The 20,335-nt window shown below is 46.2% G+C and overlaps 1 protein-coding gene across 1 annotated transcript; it reads left to right on the forward strand.

The window, feature by feature from the left end:
* Positions 1–288: 288 nt before the first annotated feature.
* Positions 289–4,123, forward strand: LOC123061057 (26S proteasome non-ATPase regulatory subunit 14 homolog). The gene is made up of 6 exons (XM_044483962.1): positions 289–543; positions 633–810; positions 2,917–2,998; positions 3,204–3,380; positions 3,466–3,633; positions 3,743–4,123. The coding sequence occupies exons 1-6, from the start codon at positions 417–419 to the stop codon at positions 3,932–3,934; spliced, it is 924 nt and encodes a 307-aa protein (XP_044339897.1). The 5' UTR covers positions 289–416; the 3' UTR covers positions 3,935–4,123.
* Positions 4,124–20,335: the final 16,212 nt, after the last annotated feature.

Below are 20,335 nucleotides of genomic sequence, written 5' to 3' on the forward strand. Positions count from 1 at the left end.
CCAGCTTGGTCGGCACTACGGCCCATGTAACGGACAGAGTTCGCCACGGCAGCCCACTTCAAACCAGCCGTCCCATGCAACGGACAAAGTTCGCCACGGTAGCCCACTTTAAACCAGCCGGCCCATGCAACGGACAGGGTTCGTCGCGGCAGCCCACTTCAAACCAGCCGGCCCATGCAGCAGACAGAGTTCGCCACGGGAGCCCACTTCAAACCAGCCAGCCCATGCAACAGACAGAGTTCGCCACGCCAGCCCACTTCAAGCCCAGCTCGGGTGTTAGCTTCGTGTGCTCGAAGAAAGAAATCCAGGGGTCGCAGTAGAAGACAGAAGCAGCAGACAAAGCCGAGAAAAAAAAACGCCGTCCTCCCCAAGCGCCCCCCTCACTCAGGAACCAAATCGAACAACCCAGAGAAGCCATGGAGCGGCTGCAGCGGATCTTCGGCGCCGGCGGGATGGGCCAGCCGCCGTCGGACTCGCCGCTGCTCGACTCCTCCGAGCAGGTCTACATCTCGTCCCTCGCCCTCCTCAAGATGCTCAAGCACGGTTAGTCCCTCAAGCTAGCTCCCTTTTGGTTCCGATCTACGCCCTTCTCCCTCTCCACGAAGCTAGGGTTAACCGGTCGGAAATTACAGGGAGGGCCGGCGTGCCGATGGAGGTCATGGGCCTCATGCTCGGCGAGTTCGTCGACGACTACACGGTCCGGGTGGTCGACGTCTTCGCCATGCCGCAGAGCGGGACGGGGGTCAGCGTCGAGGCCGTCGACCACGTCTTCCAGACCAACATGCTCGACATGCTCAAGCAGACCGGCAGGTATGGCCGCCGATCCGGATCGTAGATCTGTTGGCCCTGTCGTTTTCCCCTCTCCCGCGCCAGATTTGATGCCCTTAATTTGTCCATACTCGTTGATAAGCTGAAAAGGATCGACCTCATCAACTTATTATGCCAATTGATTTACGCACCTGAGCCGATACTTTTTGTTCAGGCTTGTGTGGTTGATTTGCTATTAGTTCCAGATGTTAATTTGTGGAAGATAGGCCATATGGAGTAATCCCTCCGTTCATTTTTGTAAGGTGTTTTAGACATTTAAGACAACACCCATAACAGTTCAATTTCAGCTGTCTAAAATGTCTTACAAAAGTGAACAGAGGGAGTACTATATACGACGATTTTGGATCATTGTTTGATGTATATTGTTGCTATATCTTTCTTAATTACATCTTAGTTGCTATAGTTCCCTTAGGCACATGTCAGTGACTAAAGTCAGCCCTGATGCACGTCATGGTATCCTAGTCCGTTCCCATAAGCTTCTTGTATCTGTTGGTACTTTATTTGCTTACCCCTTGCTTGATTTCACACTTCCATTTGTTCAATGCTTTCACTATAGCATTTGCTTTCACTATAGCATTTAGAAAGATATGTAGTTACTTGGAGCACAGTTCATTATCATCGTCTAGTTGAAAATTTCAAGGTTTCATCATTAGTGATCCAGTGGAGGATCCGCCATTGGACTATACTCCTCACAGCCCTTTCATAGCTACCACTTTACCAGCTCTAGGGATATATTGCATACATAGTGTAACATAATACACAGAAGAAGCGAATATCGAGTGAACCAATCTGATAAGATATGCTTGAATCACTTTTGGAGAAAGACATGTTTGTACTGGCTTAGCATCTAACTGTAAATTAAGAATTTTCCTGGAGTTGGCGGGCTTCTAACAGGCTCTGCCCCTAGAGAAGCTCCACCCTTGGTTATGTATCATCCATCGTTGATGATGATCTCCATAGACGATATGATGGGCATGATGATGAGCCTAGTGAATGGATAAGTCAGGGGTATTACATAACTCAGATAGTACTTTATTTAGATTAGATGGCTTAACTCGTGTGGTAGTTTTGAATTATGCTTCTGTTCTTTCTCAATTGAGCTTGTGTTCAGTTGAATGTGTTAGGATAATACATCTTCATGTGTTTTATCATAGAAATATTGGTGGCCCTACAGCTGACTTGTGAAACTTAATATTTCTTCGTACATGCGAATTCATTTTGTTTACAGTTCAGATAAGTGTACCTTAGGTCTATGAGTTTGACATGTAATCTTCTCTAAAACCAGTTATGGTTTGCCTTTTCGACTAATTCAGCTATGTTTCATTATAGAACCAAAGCTGTGCCAGCAAGTTGGAACTATTGTTTACATCATATTGTTAAAGACGTCAGTAATAGATTCTGAGCAACATAGCTTCAAGCAGAATCTCGAATTGTGTCATTGCCAACAGAATAATTTCATATCCTTTTTAGCAATATCAATTGTCAAATTGATTGAGAACCACCTTTTGGTGTGGTGGAGGAGTTGTGGGGGCACGACTTCACAACTCCACCCATCAGGGTTCAAATCCTGCCGCTCACATTTATACAGTATGGGTCTCCCGTACAGTCTTTCTATTAGAAATAAATGTTGAATTGGTTCCAAAAATGATTTTGCAACCCGTTCTAGGAATGCAACGCGTAATCATCAATTTATTGTGTTATAGTTAAGCACATATACACTGTCCATGGTTCACCGTCCATGGTTCTGTTACCTTTCTAGTAAGTAGCTCTGATGCTAGCTCTTAATGTGGTCTTTGCCGGAGCCTGGACTTTAAAGATGGTTGTTCAACTATTTGTAGTTACGGGTCTCTTACAAGCTATTTGAAGGTTCCGATAAGAAATTACTACATATTATCCTTTAAAAAACTACCGTGTATGGAGTACTACGGATGTATGCTCAGCTGTGCAGTGAACATCATGTGCACCCTTTGTTTCCCAATTTTCCCAATTATTTTTTGAAGAAATTGTTGGCAATAGCTATATCATTGCCACCTTGGATGTTCTTTTTTTGACAAACTTGTCAGTTAATACTTGGAATTACTTTGACAGGCCAGAAATGGTGGTAGGGTGGTATCACTCTCATCCTGGTTTTGGTTGCTGGCTATCGGGTGTTGACATCAATACTCAACAGGTGCACACATACACATACTTCGCCTATCTTGTACTCCCTCCGTTCCAAATTACTTGTCGTGGTTTTAGTTCAATTTGAACTAAAACCACGACAAGTAATTTGGAACGGAGGGAGTATAAATTTGTGAAAAGAGTTTGTTGTCTTGAGGCAAACAGACATGTAATAAAGCTTATATGTGTTATAATGTTGAATACTGAACCTGCAGAGTTTCGAAGCTTTGAACCCCAGGGCAGTTGCCGTCGTGATCGACCCCATCCAGAGTGTCAAGGGGAAGGTGGTCATCGATGCATTTCGTCTCATTAACCCTCAGACCATGATGCTTGGGCAGGAGCCACGTCAGACAACATCCAATGTTGGGCACCTGAATAAGCCATCTATTCAGGTAAAATGCTGATTCTATTAGATGATAGCTTAGAAATTTCTGTATTGTTCATTCATAAATGCTTATACTGTCTGTTTACTCCCAGGCTCTTATTCATGGGCTCAATAGACACTACTACTCTATTGCAATAAATTACCGCAAAAATGAGCTCGAGGAGAAGATGCTGCTTAACCTTCACAAAAAGAAATGGACTGATGGATTAATTCTGAAGAAATTTGACGCACATTCAGAAACCAATGAGCAGACTGTTCAGGTGTGTAGCATTCAACTTTCTACTTCCACTGGACGATCCTTTTTGTTAATATAATGCAGGGTGAAAGTCGATGCTGTTTCTTAGATTCTGGCCGTGTTTTTACGTGCAGGAAATGCTGAGCCTAGCCATCAAGTACAACAAGGCAGTGCAAGAGGAGGATGAGTTGTCCCCTGAGAAATTAGCGATAGCTAATGTGGGACGGCAAGATGCGAAGAAGCATCTAGAAGAGCATGTCTCAAATCTGATGTCGTCGAACATAGTTCAGACCCTAGGTACCATGCTTGACACGGTTGTCTTTTAGTCTACCACTACTGTTGTTCCAAATCATTCATGTTATGTATCCAAAGCCTGCCACAACGCAGCAAGGCAATTCGTGTTCTAACAGTTTGCTCGACAGACTCAATTTTCTGTAGTACTATCTTCTGTATGTTTAATTTCGCAGCAATTTTCATGGGTGTACTTTAAAATTGCAAGTTCTGGTTCTGCCGAAGTGATCATGATTGCTGAACACAGCTGAATCAGTGTATTTTTAATGTAGCTTTCATTTTGTCTTTTTTACCCTAGGCGGATGAATATTCAAAACAAATAGTAAACAAATTTTAACGAAATAGCAGTGCTTTGTCGGTGAAAAATAAAATAAAATAAAGTGTAAACATTCAGAACTTTTAAAAATTTATTTACTATTTATTTAAAATTAACTGGTCATCCAGAAACATATGCTTCTCTGAGCCAAAACAGCGATCCCGTTGTACCACTATTGTACACCAGGTATGCCTCTCGTTTGCGTTCCAGGGAGTATTCCACACGAGGTGCGCATCTCGTGGCGAAAGGTCGACCGAACCATGGACTCGAGATATCTTCCTTCTTGAAGCCGGCATGCCCACGGCGACACGTCCAGGCGCGCTAGCTTCGCCACCGACCGCGCGCGTGTACTCACGTAGCCATCCGCGAACCACAGCAATAGCACTACCAGCGGGCCGTCCGTCCGTCGATCGAGCTCGATGCCGTACACATTTTACATTTGCTGAACGACTGCCGCCACTCGTTAGCTCGCCACGTCTGGCCACCTCCGGTGTTGGGCGCGACCTGGGACCGGCCGCATCCGGACGGGCGATAGGCCTGGACTTGTCGTGACCGGTCGACGGGTCGAATGATTGCTCGCCCCCCTGCGCCGATCGAGACGCGCCTTTTTCATTTCTGTTCTTTGGACAGTCCTATAAATGTGATGTCAGACTTTTAAACATGATAAACCAAACGTTTTTTATACTAGCAAATTACGGGTCGCGAGCCTCACAATTCCCTTTAACAATCATGACAAATCTTGACATGTTTAATTATTTTGCTCAAATTTGTTATGCTTCCTAAGAAGAATTGCCATGTTCGCAACACGTAATTTGCCTAAAAAAACATTGAATTAGTTATGCTTAGGGCTTCTCCAACGTCGACCCGCAAACCTCCCGCATGCATTCGGGCCACGCTGTCCAGACAACGAAGCCATCAAACGTGGGCATGTATCAGTCCGCAGCACGGTCTGGATGTGATTTCTCCTGCAAATTGGAGACAAACGTGGGGCTTTCCGGGAATCCGGACAGATCCCACACCCTCTTCTGACCACTCTGGCACACCAAAAACGCCTCCGCTCTCTCGCGTGTTTTCGGTCAGCGCCCGCATTCATGCCCGGCCAAAGCGGACGCGACCGCTCACTCGCGTCAGCACTGAAATGGCGCGCCGACGGAGAAAGCGTCGCCCGTGCCGCTCTGTCGCCCACCATTGCTATAAAAACCGGTTCCCCGGCCATAGTCGCAGTCATTGTAACATCCCCAGTATCACACCACAGTAATCCCTTATGATCATGCAAAGTCATCATCATTTGCATTGATTAATCACAGTGGTTAAATATCTCATTTCACAATCCTTCTGTGAACTCAATTCAAATTCAAAGTAAAATTTGAAGTTGCACAAAAGATGCTGGAAAAATGTTCGCCATCTAGAAAATATTCCAAAACAACTTGTTGTTAAGGAAAACAACATCACCATCAAGTCAAAGTGGGACAAAGCATTTAAATCAGTGCCAAAACAACACTATAAATGCCCAAATTCATTTATGAAAAATGCCAAAGGATTCCAAAATTTCCTTAACTTTCTGTGGCAATGTGGAATATACCATAGTATTTATGTGACCAAGTTTTACATTTTTACGAAGTCGTTTGATGGCTCAAATTATTGCAAAACTATCTCTGGAAATAAAACAGAGATAAAATAGAAAAAAGGCCTAGACTACTGTTGGGGACTGGGCCTAAGTGCACAGTGCACTTGGCCCAACCCAACCTGGGCTTCTCCCACCTCGCTACAGGAGGGAGGGGCTCGTGGGAGGCATCTGGCTGCCATGGCCATTCCCTGGCCGCGTGCCGGCCATCTGCCGGCTCCTCTGGAGCATAAAGGCCGACCCCGCGACCATCCATGCGAACCTTAGCCCCCACTTGCCCTCCCCTCCCCTCGCGCCGCTTCACCCTCTCCCTCTCTGTCTTCGCCCGAGCGCGGTCGCCGACGTGCCGCCGTCGATCCCGCGGCCACCGTTCGCCGCTCCGACAAGTCCGGGAGCTCCGTCGTGGTCCGCCTCTTCTTCCTCGACACTGGATCGGGACCAGGAGCGCCACCGCCGTTGCATTCTTCCTCTTCCTCATTTACGATCACCGCGCGACCTCGCTGTCGACCTGCTCCACCGGTTCTCCCCGCGCCAGCTGCCCAGACCCTACGCTCTCAAAGTGAGCTCCGCCTTCCTCCCACCCTTTTCATCGCCGTCGCTTTCGACCGCTAGTGCCCGATCTCGACTCGCCCGAGCTCGCCACCGCGCAACCTCATCGCCGGCAGCCGTCCGGCGACCAAATGGTCATGCGCAGCTGCTCATCGTGCTCGACCGCACGTGCAAATGCCGTCTGGCCTAGCCGTTTAGTTTGAACGCGCCCGCTTCGCCGTTTTCCTCTCGCGACCGATTCCGGTCGTGCGCCGTTGTGCTCGCCGTTGTAGCTACGCTGCGTCCCCAGCCTTGCTACTGCCGCCATCCGATGCGGCCCACCGCCAGCTTTCCAACGCACCCGAAAACGCGGCAGATGGCCACCCGTACGCGAGATCCGGGCTCGCCGGAGTTTTCGCCGCCATTCGGCCTCGCCGGCGCACTCCGGTGGCCGAACTGACTCGACGCCGATGTGGCGCCGCGGGCCCCATGGCTCAGCCACTGACCCTGGGTCCCACCTGGCCCAGTTGACCCAGTCAATGCTGGCTTGGCTGGCCCTGTTTCCATGACATGTGGGCCCTGCTTGTTAAAATGATTCTTATAAATAACTAAATCTGTAAATTAATTAATTAGCTACTTAAATCTCTAATCACTCACTGGCCAGTAGGACCCACCCTTAATTAATCCTAAATAGTTTTATTAAAACCTAATTAAACTACTATGAGGCTGGCATGTGGGTCCCACTGGACCCACAGGTCAGGTTTGACCCCAGTCAACCGTCCTGTTGACTGCTGACATCACCTCTACGTCATGCTGACGTCATCCACTACTATTCTAGATAATGTTGAATTAGATAATAAAATAAATTCCAGAAATGTCTAAATTCTTTGAAAAATCATATAAAATAAACTGTAACTCGGATGAAAATGTTTTCTACATGAAAGTTGCTCAGAACGATGAGACGAATCCGAATACGCGATTCGTTTACCTGTCAGATGCCTCTAACTATCTGACATGGAATATTCCCCCTCCGGTCATCTGTCTGACACAGGTCCGAAACCAGGAAAACATTCCCGGTTGAGTCCCCCCTTCACCTGTATCGTGCAGCACTACGTTAGTACACTCCTAGCGCTGCGTATTGCCATGTTATGCCTTGTGATGCATTGTTTGCTCTGTATTTACTGTTTCTTCCCCCTCTTCTCTCCGGTAGGCCCCGAGACCGATGCTGCCCTTGTGATCGACTACGTCGATGATGACCCCCTCCTTGCCAGAGCAACCAGGCAAGCAAAACCCCCATGAGCATTCCGATATCGCCCATTTCTTTCCCTCTCATGCTTGCATTAGAACTGCTATTGCTTTATGTATGATCCTACTCTGATGCATAGCCTGTTTTTGTTACCTGCTTTCATACCTTACCTGCTTATTCTAAACTGCTTAGTATAGGTTGGTTAGAGATCCATCAGTGACCCCACCTTGTCCCAGTTGCCTCGCTTTATGTTCGATGACTCGATCAACGTGATCGATGTCCAGGCCCCGACACCGCACATCACCCCCCTAGTTGTACGACTCTGCAGAGTTACCATCGAGTGCCGAGGGTGGAACCTCTTACATCACTCCTGATGAGATCTCCGTAGTGTAGCTATACGGTCAAGGTCATCGAGGGTGATTTCCTCCTTAACCACTTCCGTTACGACTCTGTCGTGCAACCCATCAAACGTGAACCTCGATGGTGGATCCTCTTACGTTCACCTTGATGACAACATCGAGTGGAATTCATCGGGGGTGATTCCTCGGGTTTTCCCTTTGGTGTTAGGCACACAGTTACTATGGTTACTATGACTTTACACTGAACCATGTTACTAAAGACGGGTCGACCCTGAGGGGTACCCGCGCGAGCTTAATAGCGAGTGATGTGGAGTCGGGTTGACCTGGAAGGTGTCCGCGAGATACTTACGAGCCGTGGCTGGGCATTCTTAGCCCTTGCCGCAAGTACTCGAGACGGGGCGACGGGGTCACATCGATCGTGAGTCTCTGCTCGTTACCATGCATTCCTAATCCACTACGATTTTGATATTTGATCCGAGGGGCCTCTGGCCTGATAGCACTAACCATCACGTGGGCATAGTATGGGCGTTCTGCGTCGTATACATCAACCGAAGCTTAATAGACGTCAACGACTGAGCGGCGCGCGCCGGGTTGGAATGGTAAGCACCTACCTTTTTGAAGGAGGTAGCTAGGTCTGCTCACCGGTCGCCCACGCAACGTGCAGGAGTTCCCGGGGAGATGGACCATGACCCCTGGGGCATAGGTTTAGTCCGGCGTGCTGACCTCTCTATTAAGCCTAGGTCGGGTTGCGGCGTATTGTTTGGCCGAGGCCGGGCATGACCTAGGAAAGTGTGTCCGGCCGGAGTTAATCGAGCGTGGCGGTTAAGTTGGTGCACCCCTGCAGGGAAGAAAACATCTATCGATAGCCTGTCCTACGGTAACGAACACTTGGAGTTGTATCCTGATCGATACAACTAGAACTGGATACTTGTGATGAGAACTGGATGGTGATGAGAATTGGATTGTGATGATAACTGGATAGTATGGCTCTGGGATTGCTTTCTCGCAGGGAGTCAAGAAAGGATCTCTGGCCGAGGTTGATAACATTACTGCTACTTTACTTTATGCTACTCTACTCCCTCCTCTTGCTACAAGATGGTGGTTTCCAGAAGATGCTAGTCTTCGATACGCTAGGCTTTCCCCTTCCCTTCTGGCATTCTGCCGTTTAGTCCACAGATACAACCCATTCCTTTGATACAGATGCATACTTAGTTTAGATCTGACGTAAGTCTTGCGAGTACTTTGGATGAGTACTCACGGTTGCTTTGCTACTTCTTTTTCCCCCATACCCGATTGTTGCGACCAGATGACGAATCCTAGGAGCCAGACGACGCCACTGATGACTACTACTACTCGGAGGATGCCTACTACTATGTGAAGACCGCAGATGACTAGGAGTAGTTAGGAGGCTCCCAGGCAGGAGGCCTTGCCTTTTCGATCGTTGTTGCTTTTGTGCTAGCCTTCTTAAGGCATACTTGTCTAACTCATGTCTGTACTCAGATATTGTTGCTTCCGCTGACTCTTGTGTATTCGAGCTTATGTATTCGAGCCCTCGAGGCCCCTGGCTTGTAATATAAAGCTTGTATTATTTTAATTTGTGTCTAGAGTTGTGTTGTGATATCTTCCCGTGAGTCCTTGATCTTGATCGTACACATTTGCGTGTATGATTAGTGTACGATTGAATCGAGGGCGTCACAGTCATACACCTCTGGTCCCTCTCCGCACCACTTTCACCATGGATTCTCCCCCACTAAAGCTCTCTACGACGGGCTAACGTTGGACCAAAAGAAGGAGAAGGCCGCCATCGCTGTCGGTTGGCTGGCCGGCAGGCAGCCGGAGGACGACGACGACCAAATGGAGGACGATGTCGACGAGGAACCGGCGTCACCCTCCTTTGTGGCACCCTCACGGTGCATTGCACCATGACCATCGGCAAGGCCCGTGCCCATTACATGGACATGGTGTGGGAGGAGCAGTTCCAGGAGGCGTAGGCCGATGCCACTTACAACAACCACCTCCTATTGGAGCACGAGCAGGCGGAGGAGCAGCTCGCTGCCGACAGGGCTGTCGTGCCGGACGCGGACCTGGCGGAGAAGGAGACGTTGCTCGAGTCCTACCACTCCGCCCACAAGATTCGCCTCGCCCGCTGGCAGTACGGCCAGTAGGTGGCGGTCGCCTACAAGGAGAGCGACGACACGGGTGAGGCAGTGTTCGACGAGATCGACGACGAGGAGGAGGACATCGCCGAGTCCGCGACCCACCGCAACAACCACAAAGCGGGCACGTCCGCGGGCAGTGTCGACATCGAGGAAGAGTAGTGCACAATAGGTCGCTGTCGCTCTTGTCCTAGGAAGGCCACCGCCCCCCCTTCCGTTGACGCCAAGCTTGGTGGGCTCAACATCATAGGCCGATTAGTCGCTTGGAGGCAATCTGGAGGCAGACAACTTTACTTCCCAGGCCTCCGGAGGCGGAGGTTACGAAGGCGGAGCTGGAGAGCGTTGAGGCAGAACTAGAGATGATGAAGCTTCAGTTCTCAAGGCTCATGGCCGGACACGGGGAATGGGAGCCGGTGACCATTTAGAGCGTGTTGAGACTCTCTCCACTCCTCAACTCTGCTCCCAGAGCCGGCGGAGCAGCGCCAAACGCTCACTCCCCAGAGTGAAGTAAATATGCCCTAGAGGCAATAATAAAGTTGTTATCCATATTTTCTTATATCATGATAAATGTTTATTATTCATGCTAGAATTGTATTAACCGGAAACTTAGTACATGTATGAATACATAGGCAAAATAGAGTGTCCCTATTATGCCTCTACTTGACTAGCTCGTTAATCAAAGATGGTTAAGTTTTCTAACCATAAACATGTGTTGTCATTTGATGAAACGGGATCACATCATTAGAGAATGATGTGATGGACAAGACCCATCCGTTAGCTTAGCATAATGATCGTTAAGTTTTATTGTTATTGGTTTCTTCATGACTTATACATATTCCTCTGACTATGAGATTATGCAACTCCCGAATACCAGAGGAACACCTTGTGTGCTATCAAACGTCACAATGTAACTGGGTGATTATAAAGATGCTCTACAGGTATCTCCGAAGGTGTTTGTTGGGTTGGCATATATTGAGATTAGGATTTGTCACTGCGAGTATCGGAGAGGTATCTCCGGGCCCTCTCGGTAATACACATCACTATAAGCCTTGCAAGCAATGTGACTAATGAGTTAGTTGCGGGATGATGTATTACGGAACGAGTAAAAAGACTTGCCGGTAACAAGATTGAACTACGTATGATGATACCGACGATCGAATCTCGGGCAAGTAACATACCGATGACAAAGGGAATAATGTATGTTGCTATTGCGGTTTGACCGATAAAGATCTTCATAGAATTTGTAGGAACCAATATGACCATCCAGGTTCTGCTATTGGTTATTGACCGGAGATGTGTCTTGGTCATGTCTACATAGTTCTCAAACCCATAAGGTCTGCACGCTTAACGTTCGATGCCTATTTGTATTATGAGTTATGTGTTTTGGTGACCTAAGTTTCTTTGGACTCCCGGATGAGATCACGGACATGGCGAGGAGTCTCGAAATGGTCAAGAGGAAAAGATTTGTATATTGGAAGGTAGTATTCGGACATCGGAATGGTTCCGAGTGATTCGGGTATTTTAACAGAGTACCGGGAGGTTACCGGAACCCCCGGGGAAAGTATTGGGCCTAGATGGGCCTTAGTGGAGAGAGAGGAGGGCCGCAAGGGGTGGCTGCCCCCCATGGCAGTCTGAATTGGACTTGGGGAGAGGGCGGCACCCCCCCTTTCCCTCTCCCTCTCCTTTCCCCCTTTCCCACTCCGGAATAGGAAGGGGGAATCCTACTAAGACTGGGAGTCCTAGTAGGACTCCCCCTTGGCGTGCCCCCTCCTGACCAGCCTCCTCCTCATCCCCTCCTTTATATACGGGGCGGGGGGCACCCTAAAGGCACATCAATTGTATCTTAGCCGTGTGCGGTGCCCCCCTCCACAGTTTACTCCTCCGGTCATAGCGTCGTAGTGCTTAGGCGAAGCCCTGCACGGATCACATCACCATCACCTCACCACGCCGTCGTATTGACGGAACTCTCCCTCAACCCTCTACTGGATCAAGAGTTCGAGGGACGTCATCGAGCTAAACGTGTGCTGAACTCGGAGGTGATGTACGTTCCGTACTAAGATCGGTTTGATCGTGAAGACGTTCGACTACATCAACCGCGTTAACCTAACGCTTCTGCTTTCGGTCTACGAGGGTACGTGGACACACTCTCCCCCTCTCATTGTTATGCATCTCCTAGATAGATCTTGCGTGATCATAGGATTTTTTTTGAAATTGCATGATACGTTTCCCAACAGTGGTATCAGAGCCAGGTTTATGCATAGATGATATGCACGAGTAGAAGAAAAAGAGTTGTGGGCGATAATAGTCATACTTATTACCACCAACGTCTTATTTAGATTCTGCGGTATTGTTGGATCAAGCGGCCCGGACCAACATTACATGACCACGTTCATGAGACCGGTTCTACCGACGTGCTTTGCACACAGGTGGCTGGCGGGTGACTGTTTCTCCAACTTTAGTTGAATCGAATTTGACTACGGTCGGTCCTTGTTGAAGGTTAAAACAGCACACTTGACGAAAAATCGTTGTGGTTTTGATGCGTAGGTAAGAACGGTTCTTGCTAGAAGCCCGTAGCAGCCACGTAAAACTTGCAACAACAAAGTAGAAGATGTCTAACTTGTTTTTGCAGGGCATGTTGTGATGTGATATGGTCAAGACGTGATGAGGTATAAATTGTTGTATGAGATGATCATGTTTTGTAGAAGTTATCGGCAACTGCCAGGAGCCTTATGGTTGTTGCTTTATTGTATGAAATGCAATCGCCATGTAATTGCTTTACTTGATCACTAAGCGGTAGCGATAGTCGTAGAAGCAATAGTTGGTGAGACGCCAACGATGCTACGATGGAGATCAAGGTGTCAAGCCGGTGACGATGGAGATCATGACGGTGCTTTGGAGATGGAGATCAAAGGCACAAGATGATGGTGGCCAAATCATGTCACATATTTTGATTGCATGTGATGTTTATCTTTTATGCATCTTATTTTGCTTAGTACGGCGGTAGCATTATAAGATGACCCCTCACTAAATTTCAAGGTATAAGTGTTCTCCCTGAGTATGCACCATTGCTACAGTTCGTCGTGTCGAGGCACCACGTGATGATCGGGTGTGATAAGCTCTAGGTTCCCATACAATGGGTGCAAGCCAGTTTTGCACGCGCAGAATACTCGGGTTAAACTTGACGAGCCTAGCATAAGCAGATATGGCCTCGGAACACTGAGACCGAAAGGTAGAACGTGAATCATATAGTAGATATGATCAACATAGAGATGTTCACCATTGAAAACTACTCCATCTCACGTGATGATCGGACATGGTTTAGTTGATATGGATCACATGATCATTTAGATGAATAGAGGGATGTCTATCTAAGTGGGAGTTCTTTAGTAATATGATTAAATTGAACTTTAATTTATCATGAAGTTTGTCCTGATAGTTTTTGCATATCTATGTTGTTGTAGATCAATGGCCCGTGCTACCGTTCCCTTGAATTTTAAGGCGTTCCTAGAGAAAGCTAAGTTGAAAGATGATGGTAGCAACTACACGGACTGGGTCAGTAACTTGAGGCTTATCCTCATTGCTGCACAGAAGAATTACGTCCTGGAAGCACCGCTAGGTGCAAGACCTGCTGCAGGAGCAACTCCGGACGTTATGAACGTCTGGCAGAGCAAAGCTGATGACTACTCGATAGTTCAGTGTGCCATGCTTTACGGCTTAGAATCGGGACTTCAAAGACATTTTGAACTAAAGGAAATATGCCCTAGAGGCAATAATAAAGTTGTTATTTATATTTCCTTACATCATGATAAATGTTTATTATTCATGCTAGAATTGTATTAATCGGAAACTTAGTTCATGTGTGAATACATAGACAAACAGAGTGTCACTAGTATGACTCTACTTGACTGGCTCGTTAATCAAAGATGGTTTAGTTTCCTAGCCATAGACATGAGTTGTCATTTGATGAACGGGATCACATCATTAGAGAATGATGTTATTGACTTGACCCATCCGTTAGCTTAGCACTATGATCGTTTAGTTTATTGATATTGCTTTCTCCATAACTTATACATGTTCCTATGACTATGAGATTATGCAACTCCCGAATACCGGAGGAACACTTAGTGTGCTATCAAACGTCACAACATAACTGGGTGATTATAAAGATGCTCTATAGGCGTCTCCAATGGTGTTTGTTGAGTTGACATAGATCAAGATTAGGATTTGTCATGCCGATTGACGGAGAGCTATCTCCGGGCCCTCTCGGTAATGCACATCACTATAAGCCTTGCAAGCAATGCGACTAATGAGTTAGTTACGGGATGATGCATCATGGAACGAGTAAAGAGACTTGTCGGTAACGAGATTGAACTAGGTATTAAGATACCGACGATCAAATCTCGGGCAAGTAACATACCGATGATAAAGGGAACAACATATGTTGTTATGCGCTTTGACCGATAAGATCTTCGTAGAATATGTAGGAGACAATATGAGCATCCAGGTTCCGCTATTGGTTATTGACCGGAAGTGTGTCTCGGTCATGTCTACATAGTTGTCGAACCCGTAGGGTCCGTACGCTTAACGTTCGATGACGATCGGTAGTATGAGTTTATGTGTTTTGATGTACCGAAGGTTATTCGGAGTCCCGGATGTGATCACAGACATGACAAGGAGTCTCGAAATGGCCGAGACATAAAGATTGATATATTGGATGACTATATTCGGACACCGGATGAGTTCCGGGGGTCACCAGATATATATCGGAGTGCCGGAAGGGTTATCGGAACCACCGGTGAAGTAATGGGCCTTGTTGGGCCTATGGGAGAGAGAGGGGCTACCAACGGCTGGCCACGCCCCCCCCATGGGCCTAGTCCGAATTGGACTAGGAGGAGGGGCGGCGCCCCCTCCTTCCTTCTCTTCCCCCCTCCTTCCTTCTTCTCCTAGTAGGACTAGGAAAGGGGGGAGTCCTACTCCTACTAGGAGGACGATTCCTCCCCCCTTTCGCGCCTATGAGGGTCGACCGGCCTCCCCCTTGCTCCTTTATATACGGGGGCATGGGGGCACCCTAGACACACAAGTTGATAGTTGTCTTAGCCGTGTGCGGTGCCCCCCTCCATAGATTTCCACCTCGGTCATATCGTTGTAGTGCTTAGGCGAAGCCGTGTGTCGGTAACTTCATCATCACTGTCATCACGCTAGCGTGCTGACGAAACTCTCCCTCGGCCTCAGCTAGATGAAGAGTACGAGGGACGTCACCGAGCTAAACATGTGCAGATCGCAGAGGTGTCGTACCTTCGGTACTTGATCGGTTGGATCGTGAAGACGTTCGACTACATCAACCACGTTTCATAACGCTTTCCCTTTCGGTCTACGAGGATATGTAGACATACTCTCCCCCTCTTGTTGCTATGCATCTCCTAGATAGATCTTGCATGATCGTAAGATTTTTTTTGAAATACTTCATTCCCCAACAGTGGCATCAGAGCCAGGTCTGTGCGTAGATGTTATTTGCACGAGTAGAACACAAAGGAGTTGTGGGCGTGGGTATATACATATTGCTTGCCGTCACTAGTTGATTCTTGATTCAGCGATATTGTTGGATGAAGCGGCTCAGACCGACATTACGCGTATGCTTACGTGAGACTGGTTCTATCGACGTGCTTCGCACACAGGTGGCTAGTGGGTGTTTGTTTCTCCAACTTTAGTTGAATCGGTTTCAATGAACAGGGTTCTTTCTGAAGATCAAAAAGCAATCACTATACTACGTTGTGGTTTTGATGCGTAGGTAAGAACGTTTCTTGTTAGGAGCCTGTAGGAGCCACGTAAAACTTGCAACAACAAAGTAGAGGACATCTAACTTGTTTTTGCAGGGCATGTTGTGATGTGATATGGTCAAGATGTGATTATATAATTTGTTGTATGAGATGATCATGTTTTGTAACACAGTTATCGGCAACTAGCAGGAGCCATATGGTTGTCGCTTTATTGTATGAGATGCAATCGCCATGTAATTGCTTTACTTTATCACTAAGCGGTAGCGATAGTCGTGGAAGCAATAGTTGGCGAGACGACAACGATGCTTCGATGGAGATCAAGGTGTCAAGCCAGTGATGATGGTGATCATGACGGTGCTTTGGAGATGGAGATCAAAAGGCACAAGATGATGATGGCCATATCATATCACTTATTTGATTGCATGTGATTTTTATCCTTTATGCATCTTATTTTGCTTAGTACGGCAGTAGCATTATAAGATGATTTCTCACTAAATTTCAAGGTACAAGTGTTCTCCCTGAGTATGCACCATTGCTATAGTTCGTCGTGCCGAGACACCACGTGATGACCGGGTAGCTCTACGTTCACATACAACGGGTGCAAGCCAGTTTTGCACACACAAAATACTTGGGTTAAATATGACGAGCCTAGCATATGCAGATATGGCCTCGGAACACTGAGACCGAAAGGTTGAGCATGAATCATATAGTAGATATGATCAACATAGTGATGTTCACCATTGAAAACTACTCCATCTCACGTGATGATCTGACATGGTTTAGTTGATATGGATCACTTGATCACTTAGATGATTAGAGGGATGTCTATCTAAGTGGGTGTTCTTAAGTAATATGATTAATTGAACTTTAATTATCATGAACTTAGTACTTGATAGTATTTTGCATGTCTATGTTGTTGTAGATAAATGGCCCGTGCTGTTGTTCCATTCAATTTTAATGCGTTCCTAGAGAAAGCTAAGTTGAAAGATGATGGTAGCAACCACACGGACTGGGTCCGTAACTTGAGGATTATCCTCATTGCTGTATAGAAGAATTACGTCCTGGAAGCACCGCTGGGTGCCAAACCCGCTCCAGGAGCAACACCAGATGTTATGAACACCTGGCAGAGCAAAGCTGATGACTACTCGATAGTTTAGTGTGCCATGCTTTACGGCTTAGAACCGGGACTTCAACGATGTTTTGAACATCATGGAGCATATGAGATGTTCCAAGAGTTGAAGTTAACATTTCAAGCAAATGCCCGGATTGAGAGATATGAAGTCTCCAATAAGTTCTACAGCTGCAAAATGAAGGAGAATAGTTCTGTCAGTGAACATATACTCAGAATGTCTGGGTAGCACAATCACTTGACTCAGCCGGGAGTTAATCTTCCGGTTGATAAGTGTCATTGATAGAGTTCTTCAATCACCCCCACCAAGCTACAAAAGCTTCATCATGAACTATAATATGCAAGGGATGGATAAGACAATTCGCGAGCTCTTCGCGATGCTAAAAGCTGTGGAGGTAGAAATCAAGAAGGAGCATCAAGTGTTGATGGTCAACAAGACCACCAGTTTCAAGAAGAAGGGCAAAGGGAAGAAGGGGAACTTCAAGAAAAATGGCAAGCAAGTTGCTGCTCAAGTGAAGAAGCCCAAGTCTGGACCTAAGCCTGAGATTGAGTGCTTCTACTGCAAAGGGACTGGTCACTGGAAGCGGAACTGCCCCAAGTATTTGGTGGATAAGAAGGATGGCAAAGTGAAAGGTATATTTGATATACATGTTGTAGATGTGTACCTTACTAATGCTCGCAGTAGCGTCTGGGTATTTGATACTGGTTCTATTGCTAATATTTGCAACTCGAAACAGGGGCTACGGATTAAGCGAAGATTGGGTAAGGACGAGGTGACGATGCGAGTGGGAAATGGTTCCAAAGTCGATGTGATCGCCGTCGGCACACTACCTCTAGATCTACCTTCGGGATTAGTTCTAGACCTAAATAATTGTTATTTGGTGCCAACGTTAAGCATGAACATTATATCTAGATCTTGTTTGATGCGAGACGGTTATTCATTTAAATCATAGAATAATGGTTGTTCTATTTATATGAGTAATATCTTTTATGGTCATGCACCCTTGATGAGTGGTCTATTTTTACTAAATCTTGATAGTAGTGATACACATATTCATAGTATTGAAGCCAAAAGATATAAGTTTAATAATGATACTGCAACTTATTTGTGGCACTGGCGTTTAGGTCATATTGGCGTAAAGTGCATGAAGAAACTCCATGCTGATGGGCTTTTGGAATCACTTGATGCTTGCGAATCATGCCTCATGGGCAAGATGAATAAACTCCGTTCTCCGGAACAATGGAGCGAGCAATGCTACCTCTTGATCACTTGCGTTGGTTTTCCCTTGAAGAGGAAAGGGTGGTGCAGCAAAGTAGCATAAGTATTTCCCTCAGTTTTTGAGAACCAAGGTATCAATCTAGTAGGAGGCTACGCACCAGTCCCTTGTACCTACACAAAACAAATAAATCCTCGCAACCAACGCGATATGGGGTTGTCAATCCCTACACGGTCACTTACAAGAGTGGGATCTGATAGATATGATAAGATAATATTTTTGGTATTTTTATGATAAAGATGCAAAGTAAAATAAAAGGCAATGAAAATAACTAAGTGTTGGAAGATTAATACGATAGAAGATAGACCCGGGGGCCATAGGTTTCACTAGTGGCTTCTCTCAAGAGCATAAGTATTCTACAGTGGGTGAACAAATTACTATTGAGCAATTGACAGAATTGAGCATAGTAATGAGAATATCTAGATATGATCATGTATATAGGCATCACGTCCAAGACAAGTAGACCGACTCCTGCCTGCATCTACTACTATTACTCCACACATCGACCGCTATCCAGCATGCATCTAGAGTATTAAGGTCAAGAGAACAGAGTAACGATTTAAGCAAGATGACATGATGTAGAGGGATAAACTCATGCAATATGATAAAAAAACCATCTTGTTTTCCTCGATGGCAACAATACAATACGTGCCTTGCTTTCCCTACTGACACTGGGAAAGGACACCGCAAGATTGAACCCAAAGCTAAGCACTTCTCCCATTGCAAGAAAGATCAATCTAGTAGGCCAAACCGAACTGATAATTCGAAGAGACTTGCAAAGATAACCAATCATACATAAAAGAATTCAGAGAAGATTCAAATATTTTTCATAGATAAACTTGATCATAAACCAATTCATCGGTCTCAACAAACACACCGCAAAAGAAGATTACATCGAATAGATCTCCACAAGAGAGGGGGAGAACTTTGTATTGAGATCCAAAAAGAGAGAAGAAGCCATCTAGCTAATAACTATGGACCCGAAGGTCTGAAGTAGACTACTCACACTTCATCGGAGAGGCTATGGTGTTGATGTAGAAGCCCTCCATGATCGATGCCCCCTCCGGCGGAGCTCCGAAACAGGCCCCAAGATGGGATCTCGTGGATACATAAAGTTAAGACGGTGGAATTGTGGTTTTGGCTCCATATCTGATCGTTTGGGGGTACGTAGGTATATATAGGAGGAAGAAGTACGTCGGTGGAGAAACAGGGGGCCCACAAGGGTGGAGGGCGCGCCTGGGGGGGGGGGGGTAGGCGCGCCCCTACCTCATGGCCTCCCTGTTAGTTGCTTGACGTAGGGTCCAAGTCTCCTGGATCTTGTTCGTTCCAAAAAACACGTTCCCGAAGGTTTCATTCCGTTTGGACTCCGTTTGATATTCCTTTTCTTTGAAACCCTAAAATAGGCAAAAAACAGCAATTCTGGGCTGGGCCTCCGTTTAATAGGTTAGTCCCAAAAATAATGTAAAAGTGGATAATAAAGCCCAATAATGTCCAAAACAGAAGATAATATAGCATGGAGCAATAAAAAATTATAGATACGTTGGAGACGTATCAAGCATCCCCAACCTTAATTCCTGCTCGTCCTCGAGTAGGTAAGTGATAAAAACAGAATTTTTTATGTGGAGTGCTACTTGGCATAATTTCAATGTATTTCTTCTTAATTGTGGTATGAATATTCAGATCCAAAAGATTCAATACAAAAGTTTAATATTGACATAGAAATAAGAATACTTCAAGCATACTAACTAAGCAATTATGTCTCTTCAAAATAACATGGCCAAAGAAAGTTATCCCTACAAAATCATATAGTCTGGCTATGCTCTATCTTCACCACACAAAGTATTTAAATCATGCACAACCCCGATGACAAGCCAAGCAATTGTTTCATACTTTTGACATTCTCAAACTTTTTCAATCTTCACGCAATACATGAGCGTGAGCCATGGACATAACACTTTAGGTGGAATAGAATGATGGTTGTGGAGGAGACGAAAAGGGAGAAGATAGTCTCACATCAACTAGGC

Source organism: Triticum aestivum, chromosome 3A (genome assembly GCF_018294505.1).
Source record: "Triticum aestivum cultivar Chinese Spring chromosome 3A, IWGSC CS RefSeq v2.1, whole genome shotgun sequence".
Classification (NCBI taxonomy): domain Eukaryota; kingdom Viridiplantae; phylum Streptophyta; class Magnoliopsida; order Poales; family Poaceae; genus Triticum; species Triticum aestivum.

What these genes read in the sequence shown, in the direction of transcription:
- LOC123061057 (XM_044483962.1), top strand. Translation starts at nt 417, where the DNA reads ATGGAGCGGCTGCAGCGGATCTTCGGCGCCGGCGGGATGGGCCAGCCG. An exon ending in ATGCTCAAGCAGACCGGCAG is followed by an intron (nt 811 to 2,916) that starts GTATGGCCGCCG and finishes TTACTTTGACAG; the next exon opens with GCCAGAAATGGTGGTAGGGT. An exon ending in TTGACATCAATACTCAACAG is followed by an intron (nt 2,999 to 3,203) that starts GTGCACACATAC and finishes CTGAACCTGCAG; the next exon opens with AGTTTCGAAGCTTTGAACCC.